Genomic DNA, 23,897 nt, shown 5'->3' on the forward strand with positions numbered 1-23,897 from the left:
AGAAATGGTGTAAAGAAACTAGAAAGAAAAGAACTAGTTACAGGGTAGAAATGTAAGATTAAAGGATGCTATAAGTTGAAATAGGAGGAGGAACTTGAAGGGATTTGGGTTTGAAGAAAATGAACAGCTTGGAAGAGGAGAGCTTTGTGAACTGCAGACCACTATCTGATTATGAAAACTACAGACTGGCAAGAAGCTTTTAAAATCATAATATCCTGTGCTGGAAAGGCTCTGGGGAAATGAACCATCTCATATATTAGGAGCACACATTCACATGACTTTTCTGAAGGGCATTTTGGCAAAAGCCTATGTAATACTCTGATTCAGCATTCTACTTTTAGGAATTTGCCTTAGGAAATAATTAGAGTTGTGCCCAAAGATTTATGCACAGAAATGTATACTACAGGTTATTTGTTACTAGACAAAGCATTGAAAATAATAAATATCCAACAATGAAACATTGATTAAATAAATTATGGCACAGTCACATAATGGATTTGGGGTTGGGCAATAAAGTCATATATTAGCCATGAATAACATGAGAAAATATCCACAGAATATTTTTAAGTCAGGTTATAAAGTAATATTCATGTAACAAAAATACCAAAGTTCATTAACATTTTTTGAGTATTTACTATGTTCCTGCCACTGCATTAAGTACTTTTTGTATATAACTCATGCATGCTTCCTATCAGTCCTGAGGGTAGGTACTTTATTATCCCATCTTAGAGGTGAGGAAATTAGAGCACAGAGAGTTTGAGTCATTCACTTGAGATTATACAGCCATATAGATAATTATACCAGAATTCGAGACTAGCAATATAGAAAACTGTCGGAGTCCTGCTCCAGCAGGTCCAGGGGTCCCTGAAGGAGGGACGGTGTCGGCGAGAGAGGGATGAGAGAGCCCCGAGAATCCTTCTGGTTACCAGACAGGCATCTCTGCACTGTCTGAGACTTAGCTTTATTTTATGATTAAGTGTTTGGGGGATAGCACAGAAGTGGCATTCTGATGATAAATTATTTGATCAGTAAAAACTTTCCAGAATATTGATATGCATAGGTGTATGCGGAACAGCCCAGAAGTGGCATTCAAATATAAACAGGATGGTTTTAGCATAGTAAAGGCAAAAATTACTTCTTTGTGAGCAGGGGTCAATAGCCTGTTTATCACTTTATGGGAAGTATTAGGAAAACAAGTTTTTCAGGAAACGCAATGTTGTTCCTATAGCCACAAAAGAAAACATCTAAACATTGGCCACAGGGCTTATAGTTCCTATAACATCATCCATGCCCAGGAATAGTACGTCAGTCTGTACCAAAGTTATTATTTTATTAATGTAAACCCGAAAGCAGTAGCTGACCTTTCTGTGTCATCGATTACTCAGTCCTGATCATTATTTCCAGATTACTAAGTATCAGCATTTTTCCAAGCTAAAACAATTTCCTTCACAAGGTGCAATCATCATACCAGGGCCAGAATAAGTCATTCCCAATAAGTCAACAAGGTGCCTTGGAGGTCGGTGCTCAAGCAGAGACAATTGAGTGGGGGTGGATATCAGTCCTCATCTGACAGCAAGAGCCTCGCAAACTTGCCTTAACCTCACAAGGACTTTTCTCAACTAGTGAGTTCAGAAATGGCTCCCGACAAAAAACATCACCTTTCTAATGTAATTCCAATTTTTAAAAATTAGTTATATAAGCAGAAGGATAGACATCAAATTTTAACCATGGGTGGTAGAATTAAAAGTCATATTTTATTCATACATACATTTTTACCAAACATTAATTTTTTAAGTCATGGAATTTTAAAAATTAAATTAAAATCTATGGGTCATCTTTCATGTTTATGTAGATTCCCTGTACATATGTAATTAAATTAGATTTCCTCCTGTTAAAAAATGAATAAAATAAAAAATTTCTTAAGTAAAAACCTATGACTTTGAAGGAAGTGGACAATGACAGAGAATGAGGTTGACACTAAAGAGCCAGGTGAGATCAGGAAGGGGAAATGAAATAGAAACAGTGCTATAAATTAAGCCACCAATTACCACACCACCTGTTCCTCAGGGTCAGTGTTTCCTTGCCCAGATAGGATATAGTTCAAGAGTTAAAAATACCACACTCAAAGTAAAAGAACCAATATGGGGGTGGGAGGGAAGGGGAGATAGTTGACAGAGTAGTGCTGCTTACAGAAGGATCTATACTGGCTGAATTGTGAATCAGGAAACCTGCAAATTTCCAGCTTATTCCAGACCTGTAATAATAGAGCCCACCACAGGGAGGGCATCTCACATTATCTTTATAGCATCTCACATTATCTCCAGTTCCATATATGGGTCTAATGACATTCAGTGGCAGTATGTCAACATACACTTATTCTTTAACTTTTTTTTTCTTTTTTTTTTTTTGAGAGAGAGAGAGAGAGCTTGTGAGGGAGAAGGGGGGAGAGGGAGAGAGAGAGAGAGAGAGAGAGAGAAAGGCGGTGGGGGGAGGAGAAATCTTAAGCAGGCTCCACACCCAGTGTAAAGCCCAATGCTGGGCTTGATCTCAAGACTCTGAGACCATGACCTGGGCAGAAATCATGGTTAAGTTAGACACTTAACCAACTGAACCACCCAGGTGCCCCTACTCTTTAACTTCTTGATGGCACAACTCCTAATGAGCAAAGATAAGCATTAAGTCAAGAGATTAGGTGTCAGTGTTCTCACACTTCTAGATACACACAATATGTTGCTTTGTTTTTTAAAGAAAATACTGTTAATACATTCCCAAAGTGATAACCATTTTTCCCAAGGACTTTAATTCATTCAGCCTCCCAGTATTTAGAAATCAAACAGTGGGGCATCTGGATGGCTCAGATGGTTGAGCATCTGACTGTTGGTATTGGCTCAGGTCATGATCTTGTGGTTTCATGGGTTCGAGCTCTGAGTCTGGCTCTCTCTCTCCCTCTCTCTTTGCCCCTCCTCTGTCTCTCTCAAAATAAATAAAACTTAAAATTTTTTTTAAGAAATCAAATAGCTATAAAACCTAAATAACTATAATTTGGAGTAGTAGAGTAGTATCTAAATGATAGTCATAATGATGCTCTTGAAGCATAACAGAAGCAAAAAATAGAGAAAGTACTTCTCAAATCATCAGAAATATTAAATAATTTTTGAATTATTTTAGTATTTCATATTCTTTTTTTAAAAATATTTTTTATTTTTATTTGGTTACAAAGAATGTGTTTTTTTTGTCTTTTTTTAACCTTTTATTTATTTTTGAGAGCGTGCAACTGGGGGAGGGGCGGGGGGGGCGGACAGAGGATCTAAAGCAGACTCTGTGCTGATAGCAGCAAGCCTGATGTGGAGCTTGAACTCACAACCTAGAGATCAAGAGTCACATGCTCTACCACCTGAGTCAGCCGGGTTCCCCCAGAATATATTATTATATTTTTAGAATTCTGTAAATCTGGTGATATTTTTTAATTATCCAACAATGGAAATTGATTAGTGTATTAAAAATAATTTGTTTCAAAAATTCAATTCACAGAGCACCCCATTTCTCTGTCCCACTGAGGGATAAATAGGATTTAGATTACTATAGTTGATTTCAACCAAGGATGTATTGCTTCTGCCATCTCCCTTATACATGTGGCTACGTTTAAGAGTAACATCAAACTTGTTCCACTTTCACATATCCTAACACTGCCTAATTTTTCTCCACGAACTGTGAGATCCTGATCTGAGCTGAAATCAACAGTTGGACAGTTAACCAACTGACACCCAGGCACCCCTGGAAACCCAGATCTCTTTTTAAAAAAGGTTGTTAAAGCAAAAGAGATGCTTCTTTTCTCTGGAGCATGTGGACTCTTCAAAATCTGGTCCTTTGGGAGTTAGAAGTGAAGCTTTGGATCAGGCCCTGTACTGACAGTGCAGAGCCTGCCTGGGATTCTGTCTCTCTTCTGTTTCTGCCCCTCAGCTTGCTCTCTCTTTCTCTCTCTCAAAATAAATAAAAATAAACTTGAAAAAAAGAGAAGGGCACCTGGGTAGTTTAGTCAGTTAAGCATCCAACTTCTGTTCAGGTTATGATCTCATGAGATCTCGTGGGGGATCTCATGGCCCCACGTGGGCTCTGTGACAACAGCTCAGAGCCTGGAGCCCGCTTCAGATTCTGTGTCTCCCTCTCTCTCTGCCCCTCCCCACTTGTGCTCTCTCTCTCTCTCTCTCTCCTTCTGTCTCTCAAAAATAAATAAGCATTAAAAAAAATTTTTTTTAAAGAGAAAGATCTGGCTCTTCCAAAACATGTCTTAAAACCATTTACAATTTTAGAGAAGCAAATCAAATTTTCATCAAAATCAATCCGGGTTATAGGTAATATGTTTATAGTTAGCCATATATATGATCCAGTAGACTTCTATTTTGTAGGCTTTATGTACTTCATCCACCAGTTCCCTTGTATTATCAATAGATCGAGAATATTTATAATGGCCAACACTTACGTAACACTATTATATTCATCACTATTCTAAGCACTTTATACTTATTATCTCATTTAATCCTTACAACAACTTTATGAGGGGTATACTTTTTCATTGTTGTAAAATAGGCATAACATAAAATTTACCATTCAGTTTTAAATATATGCAGTTCAATGGCAGTAAGTACATTCACATCGTTGTACAACCATTACCACCAATCATCTCCAGAACTTTTTTTTTAAGATTTTATTTTTTAAGTAATCTTTACACTCAACATGCACTCGTACTTAAACAACCTAGAGATCAACAACTGCATGCTCCACCGGCTGAGCCAGGTTGGCACCCCCAGAACTTTCTTTACCTTGCAAAACTTTACCCGTTAAACAATAACTCCCTTTTTCCTCCTCCCCACCAACTACTGGCAACCATCATTCTACTTTCTGTCTCCATGAATTTGACTAAATACCTCATCTGAGTGGAATCATACAGTAGTTATGTTTATTTTGTGACTGGTTTATTTCACTCAGCATAATGTCTTCAAGGTTCATTCATGTTGTAGCATGTATCAGAATTTCATTTTTTTTTAAAGCTGAATAATAGTCCTCTATGTATAGACCATGTTTTGTTTATCCATTCATCAGTTAATGGACATTTAGATTGCATCCGTATTTTGGCTATTATGAATAAAGTTGCTATACACATGGGTGTACAAATATCTATCTGTTTGGGGAGTCTGGCTGGCTCAGTTGGTGGAGCATGGAACTCTTGGTCTCAGGGTTGTGACTTTTAGCCCCACATTGGATGTAGAGATAACTTAAAAATAAAATTGTAAAAAAATATATCTATCTGTTCATGTCTCTGCTTTCAATTCATTAGAGTATAAACCCAGAAGTAGAACTGCTAAATCATATGGTAATTTGATTTTTAATTTTTTGAGGAACTGCCATATTGTTTTCCATAGATGCAGCTGCATCATTTTACATTCCCATCAGCCATGCACAAGAGTTACAATTTCTCCACATCCTCACCAGCACTTTTTATCTTCTGGTTTTTTTTATTTTAATAAGAGCCATCTTAATGGGTGTGAAGTGGCCTTTCATCATGGTTTTGATTTGCATTTCCTTAATGATAAGACACATTGAGCATCTTTTCATGTCCTTATTGGCTATGTGTGTATTTTCATTGGAGAACTGTCTATTCAAGTCCTTTGTCCATTCTGAAAATCAGGTTGTTTTGTTTTGTTTGTTTTTGAGTTGCAGGAGTTCTTTATATATTCTGGATATTAATCCCTTATCATATATATGATTTGCAAATAATTTCTCCCATTCTGTGGGTTGCCTTTTCACTCTGTTGATGGTACTTTTGGATGCACAAGTTGTATCGTATTCAAGAAATTATTTCCAAATCCAATGTCATGAAACTTTTCTCCTATGTTTTCTTTTTTTAATGTTTATTTATTTTTAAGAGAGAGAGAGAGAGGGTGTGAGCAAGGCAGGAACAAAGAGAGAGGGAGACACAGAATCTGAAGCAGGCTCTAGGGTCTGAGCTGTCAGCACAGAGCCTGACGTGGGGCTCGAACCCACAGACTGTGAGATCATGACCTGAGCCGAAGTCAGATGTTTAACTGTCTGACCCACCCAGATACCCCTCTCCTATGTTTTCTTAAGAATTTTATAATTTTAGCTTTTATTCTTGGGTCTTTGATCAATTTTGAATTAGTTTTTGTGTATCCTGTGAGGTAATGGCCCAACTTCAGTTTTTGGCTTGTAGGATATGTACTTTTATCATCCTCATTTGACAGTTTCTTAACTGAAGCAGAAATGGGTCAAGTAATTTCCCCAAAGTCACACAGCTAGTAATCCTGATGGAGTCAGGATTCAAACCCAAGCAGACCAGGCTCTTATAAGAACTAAAGCTTAATTTTTTCTGTTTTTGATTGTACCTTCGCATTTCTGACATAGGGCTGGTCAAATCTTTGATGCTAAATGGTTTGGTCAGGAATCAAGCCCTGTTACAACATTGCGACTTTGGGAAAATACAGATCACTTTATGATTCTCTTTTTGATAGCTTGATATCCAGGAATATGTAGTCACCAAATATGGGAGACAGGTAGTATCATTTGCCCAGAATCACAGAAATTAAACCTGCAGAGAAAACAGCTGGCTGAGGATGGTACTGTTTACACAAAGCTGATTGAAGTCAGGCTGGGGGTGGAGAAGACTTCCTAGACACAGCTGCAAGTGGCTGCACATCTCTCCTTTCCCATCCTACTCTGACTTCTACTCCAGGTGCATTTACGTGGCATCTCCAAGGCTGGCTCCAGTCACACATGCGCAGGTGCAACAATAATGGGTAGTCACCCTCTGTTTTAAAGTTTGGCCTTTTGGGCACCTGAATGGCTCAGTTGTTTAAGAGTCTAACTTTGGCTCAGGTCATGATCATATCGATGATGAGTTCAAGCTCCACATCAGGCTCTGTGCTAAGAGTGTGGAGCCTGCTTTGGATTCTCTGTCTCCCTCTCTCTCTGCCCCTCCTCTGTGCTCATTCGCTCTCTCTCTCAAATAAATAAACATTTGGGGTACCTGGGTGGCTCAATTTGGTTGAATATCCGACTTCAGCTTAGGTCATGATCTCACAGTTAGTGAGTTCGAGCCCTGCATGGGGCTCTGTGCTGACAGCTCAGAGCCTGGAGCCTGCTTCAGATTCTGTGTCTTCCTCTACCTTTGCCCCTCCCTCATTCGTTCTCTCTCTCTCTCTCAAAAAATAAACATTAAAATTTTTTTAAATAAATAAACATTTAAAAATATAAATAAGTAAATACTTTTAAGGTTTTATTTTATTTAGGGGTGCCTGGATGGCTCAGTCGGTTAAGCGTCCGACTTTGGCTCAGGTCATGATCTCATGGTTCGTGGGTTGGAGCCCCGCATTGGGCTCTGTGCTGACAGCTAGCTCAGAGCCTGGAGCCTCTTCAGATTCTGTATCTCCCTCTCTCTCTCTGACCCTCCCCTGCTCATGCTGTGTCTCTCTCTCTCAGAAATAAAAACATTAAAAATTTTTTAGTAAAAATAAAGTTTTATTTATTTCTTTTTTAACATCTTGAGTAGTTATTAACTAGTCAGTGTCTAGAACTGTGCCTGACATATGGCAGATGCTCAACAATAGTTGTTAGATGAACTTATTGGTTGCCAGCATATGACAGGGAGACGCCATAGCCTCTACCCAGTAAGAGTGTACAATCTGGTCAAGGACCAGATTAGAGTGACTACAGTGGCATCTTGGAGGTGGGATTTGAGCTGAGTCTTGTGGTAAAAATAAGTGGGAAGAACCCATCCAGTTATAGGTAAGTGAAGGCCTAGAGAGGACAGCAAGCAGAAGACAGTCAAGGGAATTAGACAGGAATGGCTCTTAGCTGGAAAAAGTGGGTGGAATCAAATTGTGCAGGGGTTTGCTGCCAGACCTGGGATTTCTGGACTTCTCTCTTCATCCCTCTGTCGACTTCTGCACACAAAGACTGGCCACCATCTGTGGTAAGATAGCAGCTGGCTGTCAGGGCCTTTCTTGCCTTCCTGGGGACCCTGGCACCCTGCCACCCTATATCTGCTGAGCAGGAACACAGCCTGCACCAGCTCCTTCCATTCTCTGCAAATCCTTACCAACAAGCATTGGGGCAGGGTGGACATGACAGCCAGTGCAGGGACAGGGACAGGTGCCAGGGTCCCCTTTGCTCCTCAGCATATGGAGGCCTAGTGAGCTCTGGGAATATGGCTGGCCTGAGAAAGTCCCTTGTTAGAGGAAGCACTCTGGTGGAGTGTGGATAACAGGCCACTCTGTGCCACTAATTACTCATTTCAGAAGAAACCAGAAGCTAGAATTGATTGGCAAAGCCAAGGCAGGCCTGAGAAGTTTGAAACCCTCACAGCCAGCCTCCTGCTGTCACTCATTTCCCTGTCCCAGAAATTCCCTTCTTGGCTCCCTTCTGTCTCCTTTTAGGTTGTATAGTAACTTCTGGTGGTTAGAGGTCTAGGATAATGTTGGAGAAGGAACTGAAATAATACATATGAGAGGAGGGTGGATGCAATAAAAAAATTAATTTTTAACATGTTTTCCATTTATTAATATAATCTAACCATATTACTGATTTTTAAATTATATTTATTTATTTTTGAGAGCCAGCAAGCACATGTTAGTGGGGAAGGGCCAGAGAGAGAGAGAGAGAGAGAGACAGAGAGAAAGCAGACTCCACACTGCCAGAACAGAGCCTAACACAGGGCTCAATCCCACAGACCACGAGATCATGACCTGAGCCAAAACCAAGAGTCAGACACTTAACTGACTGAGCCTCCCAGGCACCTCTATTTTATTTTAAAAAAGGAAGAAGAAAAGAACTAACTGTAATCTTATGCCCAAAAACCTATTACCACTGTTATTAGCATTTTAATATATTTTCTTCTAGTCTTTCCACCATGATTATACACTTATATGATTTTATGAGATTGTAATTGTACTTTACATTCTCTCTTGTATCTTGCTTTTTTCTACTTAACATATTATTCTATACCTTGGACTCCCATCCAAGTATTAACCAGGCCCAACCCTACTTAGCTTCCGAGAGCAGATGAGATCAGGTGCATTCAGGGTGGTATGACCGTAGACTCCACACCTTGGAAATGAATGAATAGATTTAACCCTGACTGGTCTTCCTGGTAGCCCTAAGCAGGACTTGGGCCTCTCTCAGTGCATCAGTTTATCCAATAAGATGTGAAATTTATCAACTTCACAGGCATGATTTGAGAGACTAAGAAAAACCAGAAAACTAGAAAAAAATTAAACTGTATTAGACAAAATTATGACTTTCAAAGTTGTCTATGTCCTAATGCTTGGAACATATAAATATATTAGATTAAATGGCAAAGGGAAATTAAGGTTGTTAATAAAATGGCCTTAAAAGAAAGAGATTATCCTGGATTATCAGGGCTGGCTCAGAATACTCACAAGGATCCTTAAAAGTAGAAGAAGGAATCAAAAGTGAGAACCAGAGAGAGAGAGCAGCATGAGAAGAACTTAACCCAACGTTGTTGGTTTTGAAAATGGAAGAAGGAGTCACAAGCAGGAGCCTCTAGAAACTGGAAAATGCCAAGAAACAGATTCTCCACTAGAACATCCACAGAGAACAGGGCCCCTGTCAACACCTTGATATTAGCCCAGTGAGATCTATTTTAAACTTCTGACTTCCTGAACTATAAGATCATAAATTTTTATTGTTTAAAGCCACTAAGTATATGGTAATTTCTTAAAGCAGCAATAGGAAACTAATACAGAGGCAAGATCAGCTTTCAAACTATAGGAAAAAAATGTATCTAAATACCCCAAATTCCAGGACAAAGGATTTTCTAACTCTTCTTGGCAACTCGCTATCCCATTTAGCAAGTTTCCCAGTAAAGCTCCAAGACCAAGCTGATAACTTCAAAAATACCCATGAAAGAAAAACAATAAAGGGCTCTTGTCCAGATCAACATGTGCATCATGCCATCAACACAGGGGCCACAGCCTCTCAGAGGAGGCTCAAACTTGTTGCAAACAGAGAAAACTCATCTGAAGCAAAGACTTACATGGAGGAAATGAAGTTCCAATTTACCCAGAAAGATCTAATGGCACCATATTCCAGGGCTTACCACAGTGCCTGGAACATAGATTGTGCTCAGTAAAGATGACTGCATGACCAAATGAAAAAAATGAAGTGAAAGAGCACTTGAGTCACTTTGCTTCCGCTGCCCTCCTTATAATTCTTCTCCTCCTTATCCTCTGGAAAGAGCCTCAAGATTTATGTGGGACTGAATTTTTCAGGGTCTTATTGCACTTGAAATACCTGCCACATAAACGTCCAGACATCAAAGACCAGTTGATACTCTGTGTTTGGATTCCAAACATTCATTTAATTTACAAATTCCTAAAGAGGGCAGCCAATTGAGTAACTAGCTTTCTTTTCTCTGCTACTCAAATTATTTTGTCCCTTTTTCTCCAGTGCCTGACATTTTGTTTGATGCACTGTATGTATGAATGAATAAAATGGATGAATGAATCAATGAATCAGTGAATGTCTTAGATACCTGTTTCTATCTCCCCAGCAGAGATATTCCTTTGTCCTATGGACTTTGGCTTCCCAGCTGTCTCTTTAGCTGAAGAAGAGTTTCTGGTGGTCTTGAATGTTCAGCTACAGCTGTGGGCTCTCTTTCTGTGGCATTTTGATCTCCTGAATACACAGAACTGGAGCAAACCAGAACAAGAACCCATATCCTAAGGCCTTCTTCCCCACATCAAGCAGGTTCTATATTTCCATCACATTTTTTTCTTTTTTCTTTACTTTTTAAAATTTAACCATATGCCTTCTTTGGTAAATTTTGGCAGGATATGGCAAAGTAGCTCAGGCCAGTGGCTTACTGACCTCACCTGACAAAGGTGATTACCTGACAGGTGGGGAGAAATTGACCAGGAAGTGGCATGAGGGAATCCTTCTGGGCTATATTTTTGTTGGGCTATATTTTTGTTTTGTTTTGTTTTGTGTTACAGAGGTGTATACAATTGTCAGATTTTATTAAACTGAACACTTTTGCCCTGTGCATGTTATTATATATAAATTATGCCTGTTTTTAAAAATTTATAAGAGAAGGACTGAAATCACAATCTGCTCATCAGTCAAGAATGTCATGATTGATTGGTGATGTCTACCACGGACAAGGGGGAGGGGGACAGATGTCAACACAAGTCCTCATGTTTGCTATTCTTGTGCTTAACTGATCATCCTTAGAGAGTTTCTGCATCATTTAAGTAGTTATAGTATTAACTCAACCACATTAAAGGATTATAATGAGGTGAAAGATCTTTGTAGAATATATATCGCCAGCCAAGTGTAAGATGTTCTTATTCACATTTATTCCACATGATGTCTTGCACAGTGGAACTGACTTTGGCAGGTAGGTTCCCAGAAAATTCTCCTGGGCTGAAATGAAATGCAGCAGAGCCAGATATTTTCAAAATGCCAGGCTTCCCGTTAACATGAACATAATTTGTCTGTTCCATTATTCATATTGCAAACATTAAATGCCGATGCTGACTTGTTGAACTGACTTTCCCATTGCCCTACAGGGCCACTTTTTAAGGTACTAAAATTATTTCCACAGGCTGAACTAAGTAATGTGTTTTCTTTTGAAGCTCTTTATTCTTTTCCGATGCTTTGTCTCAAGATGGGGTCTGGAATTTCTCATTTCCCCTTCTCTTTCCAACTGCAAATCTACAGAGACCTTTCAGAGCTTGCTCTGTGGACTCTTCGTTTATGTCTGTTGGCTGAGGCATCTGTTTCAGGTGCATTTAGGCACCTTCCAGGAGTCTCTCCGATTACTGATAAGGATTGTGCTAACCAGCCTATATCACTGGGAGGCTCAGGGCTCAGCAGCCATGCTGTTTCCATGGTGTCCCCACAGCAGGAGCAGGACAGAAACTGGCAACCATACCTCCACTTCCGAAGCCAATCTGAGAGCCAGGCCCAACGGCAGATGCACCCTGGGTATTCAGCCAAGAGATACCTCCGAGGCCTCTTGCGGACATGGCCCCCTGACACCATGTACAGGCTCCAATGTGCAGGTCAGTGGGGCAGTGGGAGGACTTAAACCCTGAGCTTCCCTGCCTTGAATTCAGGTGTGAGTGTCTTTTTTCCATCAAGTCCTGAAACATCAGAATTTAGGTTCACTTTTGTGTTAAGGCAGAGGTGCTCAAGCTTGGGAGCTGAGAGCCTCTATCATATCTTTTGCTTTTTGTCCTCCCCAACATTTGCAGAGGAACACACAGTCTGAAGTCTTGCCTTGTCTCTAGCTCCCCTTAGGATCTTCACACTCCACATCCTAAGCAGAACTTTCTTCCCAACCTTCTCTACTCAGAGACTTCAGATCCTCCGATCAATCCCTCTCTTTTACAAGATAAAGAAGAGAGGCCCAGGGGGACAAAATAATTTGTCCAAAGTCATTCAGCCAAAAGCAGAGCTGGGACCAGAAGGCAGATCTTCCCATGCCCCCAGCTCCACCCTCACTCCAATATTCCCTAGTTCCCCTTCTAAGATGATCTCAGATCCCCCAGGAAGTAAAAATGTTAGGCTTCCTCCTCTTAAAGATGGCAGCTCTCCAGCACCATCCACTTAGGAGATGGACAACCTTCTGCCAAAGAGAGACCCCAAATGCACTCTGCAAAGGCTTGAAAATGAAAACAGGAAACTGTTGGGGATTCAAGTTGCCAGAAACTTAGTGCATAAACACAGAGACCCACACAGATAGACAAACACATAGAGTTAAGCTTGCAACATTTGGTACATATTTCTGCTAAAAAAGTATTCATTGTTTATCTGAAATTCAGTTTTAACTGGATATCCCATATTTTATTTGGCAAACCTATTGGAGATGAGAGGAGTGAGAAGTAGGATTTGCCAGTGCCCACTGTGTGTTTGCCTGCCATTTCTTCAGCACAAACAGGACCACAGGAAGACTGACTTTCTTCTTACTTTATAGTTTTACCTTGGGAAAGGAGAGAAAACAACTCTTTCCGCAATAAGTGATGACTTGAAGGAAAATGAGGTGTGGGTTGGTCCAGTAATTGGTTTTACCTTCATGGCAGGCTCAGCACTGCAGTCAGTTCCATTTATTTAACATTGTAAGAAAGAGCCTCTTAACCAAAGATATGTTTATCTTTGGGTGGAGCAGAGGACAGAGCAGACCACTGCACCATAGCCTAGCCCCAACATCTTCAAGGACAAGAACCCCTCTTAACATAAGAAAATGTCTCCTCAAGCTGGAGGAACAATAGCAATACTGTGGTATGAGATCACTGGCTCAATGGCCTTGGCTACGCTTTCCATCACATCGCAGAGCTCACTAGCTTAGTAGTCCTAGTATGTTCTTTGGTCCCATATTGCCACCCCAGTGATAACCCCTCCACACCCTTCAGAGCCACATTTTCTACAAATGCTTCTCTGACAACTCCAGCCAGTATTGAGCTCCTATTTTCTGACCTTATATCACATCAACATTTGGGGCCACACAATTGAACACAGAAGACCTTCATCTCTCCAACAGACTATTACTGCCTTTAGAAAAAGGCCTATGTCTGGTCCTTCTGTGTCTATCCCACTGCCTAGCAGTGGTAAGCCCCCAATAAATAACTGTAGAACGACTGGATGGAGAATCATGGGGCCTACATAGCAAGTAGGATACATCCAGGAAAAACCATTAGATTCTCCCCCTAAAGCAGGAAGAGGCTTTTACCCAACCCCAAAGAAGCAGCCATGTTTCTTCCATCCAGGAGACCCAGTTCTTGGGAACGGTGAAGTGGAAGAAGCACATATGTGGCACAGGACCAGAAGCACACAAGACACTGAACAGAGAACCCTCTATGGGTTCTATCTGATTTTTAATCCCTCCCATCTACTAATTGTCTTCTCTAATGGGCAATGTTCAAAGCCAAGACTAGTTGCAAGTGGGGAACCTGGTAGTTATCTCCAAGATCTCTGTAATGGTGACCACTATTTCTACCAATAACTCCTAACCTACTCTTCAGGATACATCAAGGATTCTGTGCTGCTCCAAGACAGTCAACTTAATGCCCCAAAGACTCTCAGGCCACAACAGGATCTTTCAGGTGTACCCCCAAAATACCATCTCCTGCCTGTCTTCCCTCCATTTTGGATTCAACAAGGAAAATCTTTTGAACAAGGTACAAGTTGATTTTATGACTAGATCTCAAATATTTGAATTTCTAACACTTTAAAATGGAGTCATCAAAATAAGTTCTAGGGATTTTGGGTTTCATTGTCTTTAGAGTCTAGACCAGCACTATCCAAACATACCTCATGCAATGATAAACTGTTTTATAATACATGATATTCAATTAGTAGCTATTAGCAACATGCACCTATTGAACACTTGAAATGTAGGTAGTGTGACTATGAAACTGAGTTTTAAATTTTTACCTACTTATAATTACCTCACATCTAAATAGTTACATGTGCACTGTAACAGTGCAGGTCTAGACTCTAGATTTTAGATTATTTCTTAAGCCTATTCTACTCTAATATTCTTTAATTCTATAGTTTTGTGGCAATATCACAAGAAAAAATACAGGCTTTGGAGCAATGCCTGTCCTCTCTCTTACTAAATGTAAGATCTTGAGTTAGTCATTTAACCTCTTTGAACTTCTCTTTGCTCCTTTGTGTAATGAACATAATAAGACTTGCCTTGTTGATATACAGAAAATTACTGTGAGCTGTCTGTAAGTTGTTCAGTAGTATGGGGATTTTACTTATCAGTAATATTCTTGGGAACTTGAAGTATTAAAAGAGCCAGAAACTGCCTTTGCTAAGAAGAAACGGGAAAAGATGACTGGGTAGCACTAATGGACAAAGAATAAGGCATTGACTAGTGCCAGGGTTTTTGAGAAAAAAGAAGGCAAGAATAAGAACCTAACATAATATGAAGTTAATTTTCCTGAAATGAAAAAGTACTTTTCCATAAATAATGGTAGTGCCTACCCAAACCCTGACCTTGGAAAAGGATCTGGTCAGGATAAGTAGGATATCTGGTCTATCAAATGAATGGAGAAGAATGTGGCAGGTTCTCAGAGCCTGGTGCCATTAAACATTCCTGCCATATACCATCCTTAAGACTTGACCCTGTAACCATGAAATTTTGGTCATAACCTGGGCCACATGTAGTTCATCTATAGGAAATATGCTGGTCAGGCAATTATACTTATCTTTGTAAATTAATACACTGGTTTATAGAGTCACTATACACTTTCCTAATGTGGGGTCAACATCCAGATTCTAGGACACTTGAAGAGATCAAATTTCTGGACCACCCATGTCATGGGAATGGGTCCTTCTGGCCCAGGTGGATCCCAAGTTTGACATTGCCTTATGAAAATCCTACTGTCTCCAGTTAATATCCTTAGACTTTGATGCCCTATAAAGTCTACAAATACTGGACAGGGGACTACAGTATTTTTATTCTAGGAGTGGATCAACATTGCACACCTAAAGGATCAAGCAATTTCCTTAATTAATGCCATATGCCAAGGAGCAGTAAAAATTAGGAAGAAAACCGAGAAGTCATATAGAATTATAAGTAAACATGTGGCCATTAGCACCAGATCTCAAGCCATGTAACCTCTCTGGGCTTTAGTTTCCTCATTTATAAAATGGAGATGACCAAACCCACCTTCACGTCATAGGGTTAGATGTTGGAGTTAAATGGGATAAAGTAGTATCTGGCACACAGCAAGTGCTCAATAAATGTTAGTCATAGACCTCCCTATCTTGTGTTTTCAAGCATAATTACTAATTGCAATGCTTAATTGCTCAAAATCACAAGGATCAAAAATCAATTTGTAAAGAAGTAAAAACAGCTCAGAGGCTGTAACTTGAATGCTGACTGATTGTTTTATTGGTTTTAACTTCAACTCTCCTTGGCTTCCCTCTCTTTTCCACTTTATTTGGAAAAGTAAGAAAAGTCCCAGCTGCAAATCTAAGATTCCCCCAACAATATGATATTGGCCACATCATGTATGTTTGCTGCATCCTTAGTTTGCTCATCTGTAAAATGGGAGTGATGGTATCTGTATTCCACTCTATGTTGAAAAAAATGTCACAGAAGGGGTTAAAAAAAAATAGGCTCTCTAAAACCTCTAAATTGCTACCCCAATTCACATTATTTGGGTAATCTGGATCCATATTTTGAGATAGAGAGACCAAGTTTTGTGGTCTTATTTCAACAACTGAAACTTCCAATACCTTGCTTGCACACCTGTTTCTATTAAGCATAAGCAAATGAGCCAGAGATGATGTTTATTGAGAAAAATCTTGGTTTCCCTTGCATAGATTGAGTCATATATTCAATATCACCTGGGATAGAGCCAAAGGGAAGAATGCTTCTTCACATCCCCCTACCTATAGTGCTCTCTGTCCCAGTTTAGACAGTCTACCACATAAGTGAGTAACCACTTGGCCAGGGTTTCACTTCCTTTACCCTTAGAAATTCATTTGGTTCCAGGTGAATCTGATCAGGAAGAATGGATCTAAAGTCTGGCTTGGCCCCAAAGGATCATTCTAGAAAACACGAAAAGGTCTTTAGTGTCACACCCTGTGTGAACTTGAGGTCCTCGCGGGGGCAGGCCTAATGTAGCCCTGGGCCTCCTCAGATTAAGAGGTCCCAGGGCTCATCAGTCTTCCCTGGGCCACTAAAACCTGATCAGACCCCTCTAAGCCTGAGCCTGAGCCTGCCTCTGTTCCAACAACATTCTCAGCATTGGCTCAGACCCCAAAGAAGCTGTCAAGAGCCAATGGGCAGAGGAAGGAGGGTTGGAGGCAGAGAGTAGCCTGTTGAGTGGGCATTTGGCCTTTGACCCAATGACACCAAGGACTGGAATGATGCAAGAGAATGACAAGGGTTGGGGGTAAAGAGGGAAGATGAGCCTGGCTGGGAGCCTCCAGAAGTCTGGAGTTTCAACATATACAGGGCCCCTAAAAGGCTTCCAGAGCCCCTGGTTGAAAGTCAGTCCTACGTTGTTCCACGCAGTGGCATGCCAAGAGTAGAGGTGTTGCTAAAACGGCTCCAAACAAGGAAGGTTTGCCAGATTGTTTCAGCAATAAATCTACCTTGAGTAAGTGATGAAAATAGCTCCAGGACCCTTTACCCATTGATGAAAGATTTGTTAACTATGCTGGAGTCATCTGTTGACTCAGATCCTTCCTGAGGGTTGCTCAGACAGGGTAAGTTCAGAGAGCTGAGCAGCCGTCCATCACAGTGCATTCAGCAGAGGCTTTTACACAAGTAAACAACCAGCAGACAGCCCAGGAAATCAAGTGCTTCAGACTGAGCATCTCAATGACAACAGTGCAGGACTGCAGGTCTGCCCACCATAATCCCACAAATGTTACCCTCCAGTCCCTCACAGTTTGCAAAGGGCCAGCACATTCATTCTTTGAGCTCCAGACAACTCTGTAAGGAAGCAAGAAATCAGTATCCCCATTTTACAGAGGAAGAAACTGAGTCAAAGAAATGAAGACTCAATCCTGAGCCTCCTGGCTCTCAGTGAAGTTCTGGTCTATAGACCTGGCTGCCACCACATGAAAGCATGAGCAGAAATATAGAAACAAGAAGGGAAGAGGAACAAGGGCCTTGATCAACACTTTTGCTCAGAAGAGCAAGAAGGGAGGCAGTTTGGAAGCATCTAACAGTCCACCTCTGGCTTTACAAGGCTGACACACTGTTCACCTTTGCAGGTCAGCAGGGCCTGGATGAAGGGGAAGCTGGGGCTGGTGGACGCATGAACCAGGGCCCTGGAGCCAAAAATCACAGCCAGGGGATTCACTTGCCGCCACTCAGGAAGCAGCCATGGCACGAAGATGAAACCCAGGCAGAGGTACCATTTCTAATAGGCTCCCCTGTGTCATTGTTCTTGATTCCAGAGAGGATACTCCCTCCTTTCACCATTTCTTGAGGTTCGACCAGAGAAGGGAAGAATATTTTGAGCCTATTGACCACTGTTTTCCAAAGTGTCACATGTGGAACATTGCCAGCTGCTCAATTAAAAAAAGAATTTTGTGGCCAAATACATTTGGGAAATCCTGCACATCATGTCCTCCTCCCAGAGAGTCACAGTGCAGATCTGAATATGGACCATTTGGGGAAGTTCTATAGGTGAAGTAGCTGGTTTAACTTTTAGCACACGGTTTTCCAAACTTCTTTAACCACAGAGTCTCCCTACACTCTTCACCTTATCTAGGCAACTGCAGTCTTCTCTAGAAAAGAGCTCTTGGCTTTACAGTTGGAAAAGCCTTGGTTTGAGTCCTGGATCTAGTTGTAGTGAACCTGATAAAGAAACTTAACTGACTTGGAGCCTGAATTACTTCTTTTGTAAAATGGAGTTATTATTATACATACTCACTAGCTACTATGAGGATTAAATACATTAAAATGTAAAAATGCTTTCTAAACTCTAAGGGATGTGTGTGTGTGTATGTGTGTGTAAGATGACAGTGGTTCAGAGCAACATAGACAACACATGCTCCTATCTTTAAGCTCATCTGACTTACAAGAAGGTCATTGTGAGCTGGAAAGGGGGAGAAGAGAGGTGCCACAGGGTAGAAGGGTAGAGGAAGAGACATCTTACAATGCATAGAGTTAAGGATACTAGAGCTTCGCTTTGATTTTTAATTTTTTTCAGGAAAGCACTATATGTAAGAAAAAGAAAGTACTATATGTCACTCATGGTTAAAGGTCATTCTTCCTCTATCAATAGTAAAATATTGTATTGTAACAAATATTAGAGATCTTGCTATTACAATCATGTTTTTCTTCCTAGGCTGCAAAGGAGATTTCTTCCTTGGAACCACAGTCTAGCACAAGGTCTGACTGTTAAAGGAAACTGCTCTATTCCTTTACATAGCCTGTTACATGAATGTGTATCTGTCATTCCCCAGGACACATCAATACAGAATCACCATCGTATACACACTTCAAAGGAAAGCCACAATGAAAAAATACAGCAAACTTCCAGAAGGGCCTTTGGGCATGCCCGCATCGATCATTCTTGGCTCCTGAGTGACAAATCCCACATTACATTCTATGGTGGGGCCTTCCCCAATAGAAAGGCAGATCTCAGCGGTAAGAAGCCAAATGTCTTTCTTGTTAATATGGGTAACCCTAATCATGCAGAGTTCATTTAAGAACACTGGGGCATGAGAGTGTCACTTCCTCATGTCTCTCATCTTAGAAAGTAAGAGCCGAAGTCCAGTCCAAAGTGGCAACAAGACTGACAACCTCCTTTTTCGCCTCATACTCAAGCACACACATACTGCAATCAGACCGCCTGGATTTAAGCAACCCCCACTTTCTAGTTGTGATCTTGGGCAAGTTATTTGATCTTGCTGGGGCTCAGTTTCCTCACCTTTAGAATGGGGATAACAATAATACCTTCATAAGACTATTGTGGGGATTAAGTAAGTTACTGCATGTAAAATACTTTGTATAATTATTTTCCTATATTTAGCACTTAGTATATGTTGACTGCTACTATTATTATCATTCTCTCCATCACCTGACTTGTCAGCAAGAACCCAAGCTAGGTAATGAGATTAGGACCCCCTGAACCTGCCTCAGCCAAAGCCATGGCTGTCTCAGTGCCTGTCCTTTCCTCTATTCCTGTTAACCCAAAAGTGATAAAAGTTGAAAGTCAACTGTCTGTCCACATACCTGCAACTAATAAGTTCTCATTCCCATCCTGTTTCTACAGATAGACAAGGGAATATAAAACTCCGCAAGGGCAGAAGCAGCCACTTGTTACAGGAGCCTCCTGCTGAAAGATGCCTTTTTCCCCCTCTAGCAACTGCCACTGGCTCAGAGAAAAACACAGCTGGGGAAGTGAAGAAGAAAAAGGTTGTGTGTGTGTGTGTGTGTGTGTGTGTGTGTGTGTGTGTGTGTGTGCATGTGTGCATGCGTGCTTGCTCTGAAAAGATTAATCTCAATCTAGGAATGAGGTAACTCAAAAGGACGTCTCAAACAGAGAACTGGCCTTACTTGCTATTTAGCTCATCATGTGCAGCTAGAATAAGGCTCTAGTAATTTACTAAATGTTGAAAATAGTGCAGTACAAGGAGTTTCAGCTGCCCCAGTTCTACCTTAAAGCGTATAATATTACCACACTCTGGGGGCCACAGAGTCCTTTGTGCTATTAAGGGGTTGGGTTGATCTGTAAATTTTTAAGGACAGAATTTAAGCTTATAAGCAATTGACCCACTTCAAACTCAAAATACTAGAGACCTTGAATCTAGCAATGGTTTTGCTTCAGGATCTGTCACCTTTGAAAATGTACAGTAAATTTGGCAAGTTTATCAGCCTTTTCAAAAGTCAAGTACACCTTTCCGCCCAGGAATGTTCCTAGCTGTCTCTGGCCTCGTCCTGCCTTGTAATTCTACATAGATCTTCCATGGTTTGAAGGTACCTGTGCTGAGCAGGAACGAGCAGGGACTCTGGAATGCTCTGCCTGTAGCGGTTGCATGAACTCAAGCCTTCTGAGTGGCAGTGATCTCATCTCTCCATGCAGATAATAATGCCCACCTCACAGGGCTGATGGAAGGATGCATTCTTGTGAAAGTATCTTGTCTTGGATTGGGAACCGTAGCAATGTTAGTTCATTGTGGGGACTCATGTCCTCTGAAGTGACACTGGAGGAGCCATGGGCATTCCAGGTGGTCCTGGTGCCGATGAGGGAGGTTGTTTTCAATCTGTTCAGGATTTTCTCAGATTTCCTGTGTCTAACCTGATCTGAACCTTCCCATCCCCACCAGAAAGGCCTCTGTCTTCCCCTCTTCCTTTTGGGCCAGGAGTAAACAGTAGGCCTGATCTGCCAGTCACTGACTGCATGCCTAAGTAAAGCCCTTGATTTCATACCCTAGGTCAGCCCAGAACCAAGCCAGGCTCAGAGGACAGAAGTCCTTTCCCTCAACCCTTGTATATGGGTTAGCAGAGGAAGGCAGTATTTTCCACTATATTAAAACTCTATAAAGTTTTAATTGGAATAAAGAAATTAAGGCTTGGCTTGTCAGCATACCTCACACAAATCATTTGGATTTCCGCATAGATTTCTCAATGCAAACCTTGTCAAACAAAATGCACAAGGTCAGCATTCAGAAAAGGGCAGTTGGTGGGCAGCTCGCACCTGGAGAGTTAAGGTCTCCAGGAACACTAAGATCCTGTGTGCATACATTTGGTTAATCATTTTCTTAATGTCTCAAAATTATAAGTATCACGCTGCATACACATGGTCAAATTTCCTTATTCAACTCTAAACATGTAGGGTGTTTGCGTGTGTTTCTGATCATTGTTTTCTCTTTGAACACACACCAAAAAAAATGAGAAACATTTTTCTTATTCTTCCTGTGAAGTTGAACTCCTTGAAACACAGAACACGTATACATTTCACAGAGCCAAGTTCATATGTTAAAAGCTGCAAACTAAAAGGAGGAATTTTCAGCAACTTAAAAAAATTTTTTTAATGTTTATTTATTTTTGAAAGAGAGACAGAGTGTGAGTGGGGGAGAGGCAGACAGAGGGAGACACAGAATCTGTGTCTGTGTCAGAATCTGAAGCAGGCTCCAGGCTCTGAGCTGTCAGCACAGAGCCCAATACAGGGCTCAAACTCCCAAACTGTGAGGTCATAGTCCAAGCTGAAGTCAGACACTCAACCAGCTGAGCCACCTAGGCTCCCCTCAGCAACTTTTTTTTCTTAAATAGTTTATTGTCAAGTTGGTTTCCATATGATACCCAGTGCTCATCCCCACAAGTGCCCTCCTCCATGCCCATCACCTCCCTTCCCCTCTCCCACACCCCCATCAGCCCTCAGTTTGTTCTCAGCATTCAAGAGTCTCTCATGGTTTGCCTCCCTCCCTCTCCCCAACTATTTTTCCCCTTCTTCTCCCCCATGGTCCTCCATTAAGTTCCTCCTAATCCACCTATACGTGCAAACATATGGTATCTGTCCTTCTCTGCCTGACTTATTTCGCTCAGCATAACACCCTCGAGTTCCATCTATGTTGCTACACATGGCCAGATTTCATTCTTTCTCATTGCCAAGTAGTATTCCATTGTATAGATAAACCACATCTTCTTGGTCTATTTGTCAGTTGATGGACACTTAGGCTCTTTCCATGTTTTGGCTATTGTTGAGAGTGCTGCTGTGAACATTGGGGTCCATGTGCCCCTAGTCAGCAACTTTTGAATAACTGGAAAGAGGAGGCTCTAAGTACTACTACCCACAATGTCTCATTCTCTCTCTCTCCCTGTCTCTCTTTCTCTCTGGACACACATACATACACACACACACACACACACACACACACACACATATACACACACATTTTGTGGGTTTTTTTTCAACACAAAAAACTGGGCTAAAGTTGTCACTGATTCTGTCACATGGTGATTCATTTTCAGCTATGTTCCTATTGCAGAAATGTGGAGAAACCTAGATATTCTGCAGTGTCAAGACCAGGCATTACATCTAATGAGAGAAGAGTCTACTCTCAAAGGAATATCCCAGGAAAAATTCTAATTCCAAACATTATTGTAACTACGTGTAATTAGCTCACTTAATCCTCACAGCAAACTTATGAGGTAGCAAGTATGATTACTTCCATTTTACAGAAAAAGAAGTTGAGGCTCAAGGAGTTTACATAAAGTAAGCAGACACAAATACATATTCCTACTTTCTGCCCTTTGTAACCTAAATTGTTGCACAGTGTTCTGTACCTTGCTTTTTTCCCTTAGCAACACATGCAGGGATTCCTCACTCTCCATACATAGGAATCTCAGCTGTATCATTCCAACCCAGCTTAGTTTCCCCGGCTGCAAGACAAAGACAACATATATTTTGTCTCAAAGGCTGTTGAATTTATCATGTTTATACTTCTCAGAGAAATCAAAGGATGGATTAAGGGAGAGGCATTGCTGGGTTCCCAAGAAGGGAAGCAGCACCACTCTGATCAGCCAGCCAGCAACCGGGTTGGTCGGCTGTACTTCTCAGCCATGGGTACTGAAGCTACATCACACCCGGCAGCACTCAGTACTAGAGATACAAGAAGATACAGCATCCTTTGTCCTCTGCAAGGTTTTTAAATACCTGCCATGCTGGGTTTTGTTTTGTTTTAAAATTTTCTCCAGGTGCCAAAGGCTTTGAAATTACCTCCTATCTCAGAAGAACCAACCAGAGTTCTGGACCCCTTGAGGAGTCAATTTAAAGCCAATGAACCTCCAGCAGAACTCTGTATCTTCCCAGTGGAGATTCATTTCCACACCCAACACCCCTCAAAAGAAAAATCACATAGAAGAGGTAGGTCCCCTGTGTTTAGGTAGGTCCCCAGAGGGAACTGAGGCAGGCACCCAGATGCAGGTCTTCCTAATGTAAATATCTCCTAAATCATAGTTTACCCTCCCCAGGGTCATCTTCTTCAGAGAACATTTTTTAAAGGAAGAAAAAGGGTAAAATCGGTGCCTTCTGGTCATATTCATAAGTCTCCATATGGTAGTAAAGATGGCTTCCTGCATTTTCTTTTTTTTTAATTTGTTAAAGTTTATTCATTTATTTTGAGAGAGAGAGTAAGAGTGCCTGCAAGCAGGGAAGGGTCAGAGAGAGAGAGAGAGAGACAGAGACGGAGAGAGAGAGAATCCCAAGCAGACACTACACTGTCAGCACGGAGCCAGATGTGGGGCTTGAAAACACAAACCATGAGATCATGTCCTGAGCCAAAATCAAGAGTTGGATGCTTTACCAACTGAGCCACCCAAATGCCCTGGCCTCCTGCATTTTCATGCCAACCTATCTGTTAACCACACAAGAAAGGAT

At 41.1% G+C, this 23,897-nt stretch overlaps 1 protein-coding gene across 1 annotated transcript in view; it reads left to right on the forward strand.

Annotated features, from left to right (window-relative positions):
- KIAA2012 (KIAA2012 ortholog) overlaps positions 1-23,897 on the forward strand; it is a 110,833-nt gene that overhangs the window by 4,449 nt on the left and 82,487 nt on the right. The window contains exons 3-8 of the mRNA XM_077747590.1: positions 11,939-12,098; positions 14,058-14,213; positions 17,779-17,918; positions 18,979-19,162; positions 19,791-19,933; positions 23,216-23,384. Of these exons, the coding sequence (XP_077603716.1) occupies positions 11,939-12,098; positions 14,058-14,213; positions 17,779-17,918; positions 18,979-19,162; positions 19,791-19,933; positions 23,216-23,384 (952 nt within the window). The remainder of the gene's footprint in view (positions 1-11,938; positions 12,099-14,057; positions 14,214-17,778; positions 17,919-18,978; positions 19,163-19,790; positions 19,934-23,215; positions 23,385-23,897) is intronic.

The sequence above is a fragment of the Crocuta crocuta genome, unplaced genomic scaffold (assembly GCF_008692635.1).
Source record: "Crocuta crocuta isolate KB4526 unplaced genomic scaffold, BGI_CrCroc_1.0 scaffold159, whole genome shotgun sequence".
NCBI classification, from domain to species: Eukaryota; Metazoa; Chordata; class Mammalia; order Carnivora; family Hyaenidae; genus Crocuta; species Crocuta crocuta.